Genomic DNA, 4,336 nt, shown 5'->3' with positions numbered 1-4,336 from the left:
GGTCCCGTCTGTGCACAGGCCGTTTCTAGGGAACGGTAAGGTTATTTAAGGGAGTTACCTAGCTCCGAAGGGGCTTGCCCCCTTCGAAGTAAGTCTCCCTCGGAGACTTGGTTTTTATTATTTGACAAATACAGGAATTTGAATTTTTCCTACCCCTATAATTTTGTTTTTATTTATCTTGTCGATAACTAGTGAATAGGTATTAGATAATATAATAGAAAAATAACTAATAGGAAGATAAGGAGAAGCTCGTAGAAAATTATTCGATTAAAGCCTCATATAAAAAAAAACAAGTGGCATAATTTTTGTTAAACTTTTTAATAGCGACGTAGATAAAAAAAGTTAGCAAGTACACTGGTCTACGATAAAGCTTGTGAAAGCAAGGCTTATTTAATACCTTTAACTAAGTTGAGTTACTTGTCGTCGTATTTTGTAAGATAAATTTGATCGCCATGCTATCAGGAATCCAAAGTCATAGTGGAGCTAGTGTAGATTTAGCTATATTTGGATTACATTTATCTGGTATAAGTTCACTTTTGGGTGCTATTAACTTTAGGAACATTATATGTGACATATTTGTTTTAATGAGTTTAAAAAACTCAATAAGCGGGCCGGCCTGTATCGCCCCAGGGTCTCGTCGTTTTAAACTGACCTTAAATAACAAAAAATGTTATTTGAGCTCTAACAGTAGCTCAGATAATAATAATAAACCACCTAAAAAGGATAAAAATTTTTGAAAAGAAGTTTTAGGTCGAAAGGGTTCTTCTAATAGAATATCTCATAGATTAGCACATGAGCAAATTAAAAGTGGTCAACGTGTTACAGTGAAGATAATTAATGACATTTTAGCTTATTGTGGTATTAGAATTACTGAAGATATATTCAAATCTTTATTAGCTGCACCTAGATTTGTTTTTGATAATTTAAATAAGGATGAAACAATAAAAATTATTAAAGATAAGATTGGGGGACCTTGAGATAAAATAATGTTAAAACTAAGTAATTATTCCAGTGGCTCCGAATATTTCTACCAAGAATACCGGAAGCATCCCGTCTTTTACTTTAAAGTATCTTTAAAGACGGGAACTAATTGATCCTAGTAACGGTAGAGTAATTATAGTTAAATATATTATTAATGTTCTATTTTTATGCGTATAAATAATCAAAAAAAAAAAACATGAAAAAAACAAAAAATAGTTCAATTGGTTCTTTGGTTCAATCTAATAATTCAGTCATTGTTAAATTGCCTAAATATAATAATGTAGATATTGAAAAACTTCAGATTTTACAAGATAATTATAATAAAGCAGGTATCTATATGTTCAAAAATTTAATCAACGGAAAAAGCTATGTAGGTTCTTCAGAGAATTTAAGAGCAAGATTTCTACAATATTTTAATACTAATTATTTACTTAGAAATACCTGTATGTATATTTGCCGGGCTCTGCTTAAATACGATTATTCTAAATTTTCTCTTACTATTATTGAATACTGTTCACCATCCAAATGTCTAGAAAGGGAGAGACATTATTTTTATTTATTAAACCCAGAGTATAATCTCACCCAGGATCCTGCTGCTCCAATGTCTGGGCGTAAACATTCCGAGAAGTCTAAATTAATGATATCAACAGCTAATATAGGTCTAAAAAAAGGAGAAAATCATCCAATGTATGGCCATAGCCATTCAGAGGAGACTAAACAAAAAATGTCTGAGTCTGCTAAGAAAAGAAAAAATTCTGGTCGTTTTAAGAAAGGAGAAGATCATCCTAATTTTTGTAAAAAGCATAGCCCTGAAAGTCTTGCTAAGATACCTTCTCAACAAATTTCAGTATTTGATAAAGATACTAATGAAATGACTAGATATGATTCAATTAGTGCAGCAGCTCGTGCTTTAAATATCAATAATGGTACAATTTCTAAGTATTTTGCTAATAATCAAACTAAACCATATAAAGGTAAATATATTTTTAAGAAGATCCAGAAAAAGGGTCTTCCAGTAGGAAAAAGATTTTATACTACAGGTTTAAATCGAAATTTGGATGATTTAAGCGTTCTTAATCCTAACTGGATATCGGGGTTCATAGATGGCGAAGGTTGTTTTCATATTTCAGTATATTCTAGATCCTCCTCAAAATTAAAATGGCGCGTGCAGGCTAATTTAGAATTTGGCTTACATAAAAATGAATTACCCTTATTATTAGGTATTCAGCAATATTTTAAAGGAGTAGGGAATATATTTATAGATTCTAAAAATAATGTGGCTTATTTTAAGGTTTCAAAAATTGAAGATTTAATTAATATTGTAATTCCTCACTTTAATTCATATCCTTTATTAACTAATAAGCGCAAAGATTTTATCTTGTGAAGTAAAGTTATTAATATTATAAAAACCGGTGGTCATTTAACAACTGAAGGACTCCAAGAAATTATTAGTATTAAGGCTAATAGTAACAAGGGACTTCCAAAAAAATTAGAAACTGCTTTTTCAGATATTAAATCTTATGTGCTACCTAGTATGGAGCAGCTTACAATTTATGATCCTTACTGGTTAGTAGGATTTGTATCTGCAGATGGGTCATTTTTAGCTTCTCCATATAGAGTGAAAGCTTTCAGAGCTAGATTCTTTATAACTCAACACAGTAAAGATTTACATTTGCTTGAATTAATCAAAAGTTATTTGGGTGTAGGAAACATTTATAAAAACGGTAATAGTTTTAATTACGCAGTGGAATCTATTAAAGATTGTTTAAATTATATAATACCGTTCTTTGATAAATATCCTATTCCTTCAATTTCAACTAAGTATCATAACTTTGAAATATGGAAAGAAATTGTAAAAATTATTCATTCGAATGGTCATAAAACTTTAGAAGGAAAATTACAAATTATTTATTCATTATCTAAATTAAATAAAGAGACATATCAGAAGTCTAGCTACATATATATGTTTAATCGGGATAAGACTATTTTATATTATTATTCAATGCAACCAAAAGATTTTATAGATATTCTTAAAATTCATTATGTTACATTTGAAAAACATTTAGAAAATGGTACGTACTATCTAGGAAAATATCTATTCACCAAAGAACCTGTATTAGTAGTTAAATTTAAGAAAATGTCTATAGCTGAATTAACTTTAATGCTAGATAATGATAGATTAAAGTATAAACAAAAAAAAAATTAACTTTTAAAAGTCGACAGAAAACTAGTGTTATGTTTTTATTGCACATTTCAAGTGACTAAGTGTTTCTCTAATAAGGTAGCTTCAGTTCTGCCAAATAGGAATAAGCGTTTAGGAATAAGCGTTTTATGCTAGTGTAGTTGGATATAGTAATCTTAAATTTCAGATTAAAGCCAATGAGGGGTAGAGGTGGGTGAGATTAATTACGCTTACATAACTCTGAAATGTCGGATCTTCTTCACAATTAGGTCTAAGGGTATATGGCTATCTTAAAGGAAGACATAGAGCCATAGGTATATTAATACCTCTTTTAACTAAGGATAAATTGTCAAGTTTTACCTTAGAGATAGTACCTTTGTACGATAATTACAATTTTAGATCAGAAATAGTATTAGAACAATATTATTTATTAGACCCAGATTTCTCTTTAAATACTGTAAAGGTTGCAAATAATCCTGGCGGGTCAAATGCAAAGCCATTGTTTATGTATAATAGGGATAAGAGTATATTGTATTATTCTTCAACACAACAAAAGGATTTCATTATTAATCTTAACATTGCTCATTTTACATTTAATAAACATTTAACAAATGGTACTTATTATTTAGGTAAATATCTTTTCACTAGAGAGCCTATATTAACGGCTAAAGTTAAAGATATTTCTCTTTTAGATTTAGCTTTAATGTTGGAGAAAGATAGAAAAAAATACAATAAAAATAAACCTCTGAATTCCTTAAGTAAATCGGTTTTATTAGTGGATATAAATAATAATAAAACAGAAATTTTTTTTAGTATAGGAAAATGTATAGAGTATTTAAGAAACAAAGGTTTACCCGCTAATCACACATCCTTGGTGAAATATATAAATTTAGGTCAAGTTTATCACGGATATATCTGTAAATTCGTGTAAAACAAATATTTATAATGGGGTTAATATAAAGATATTAACGGTATACTGAGACAACTTAATGTCTATAGGTACTTATAATAGTAAAAATCCTTTAGGCTATGTTTAATCAGTAGGAAACCAAACATATGGGTTTCATTTTCGCTCTACGCCGAAGGAAAATATGGAGTAGGTTCCTCAGAGACTATGCGTTAAACACAAAACAACGTCGCGTTAAAACTGTTCCATAAAGTTTCCTACTGGCG

General features: G+C 29.4%; 3 protein-coding genes; all 3 read left to right on the top strand.

Annotated features, from left to right (window-relative positions):
• Nucleotides 1-42: 42 nt before the first annotated feature.
• On the top strand, nt 43-290 carry GSTUM_00002362001 (uncharacterized protein; the record flags this gene model as incomplete). XM_002839688.2 has 1 exon in its annotated part: nt 43-290. A coding segment is annotated over one exon (150 nt), but the record flags the coding sequence as incomplete, so codon positions are not given.
• Nucleotides 291-452: 162 nt separating this feature from the next.
• On the top strand, nt 453-1,194 carry GSTUM_00002361001 (uncharacterized protein; the record flags this gene model as incomplete). XM_002839687.2 has 1 exon in its annotated part: nt 453-1,194. One exon carries the CDS (start codon nt 453-455, stop codon nt 735-737), a length of 285 nt encoding a protein of 94 aa, XP_002839733.1. The 3' UTR covers nt 738-1,194.
• Nucleotides 1,195-3,668: 2,474 nt separating this feature from the next.
• GSTUM_00002360001 (uncharacterized protein) lies at nt 3,669-4,094 on the top strand (the record flags this gene model as incomplete). Its single annotated transcript, XM_002839686.1, has 1 exon — nt 3,669-4,094. One exon carries the CDS (start codon nt 3,669-3,671, stop codon nt 4,092-4,094), a length of 426 nt encoding a protein of 141 aa, XP_002839732.1.
• Nucleotides 4,095-4,336: the final 242 nt, after the last annotated feature.

The sequence above is a fragment of the Tuber melanosporum genome (genome assembly GCF_000151645.1).
Source record: "Tuber melanosporum whole genome shotgun sequence assembly, scaffold_392, strain Mel28".
NCBI lineage: Eukaryota > Fungi > Ascomycota > Pezizomycetes > Pezizales > Tuberaceae > Tuber > Tuber melanosporum.
Note: the sequence above shows the minus strand (reverse complement) of the source record. Positions and strands in the feature narration are given on the sequence as shown.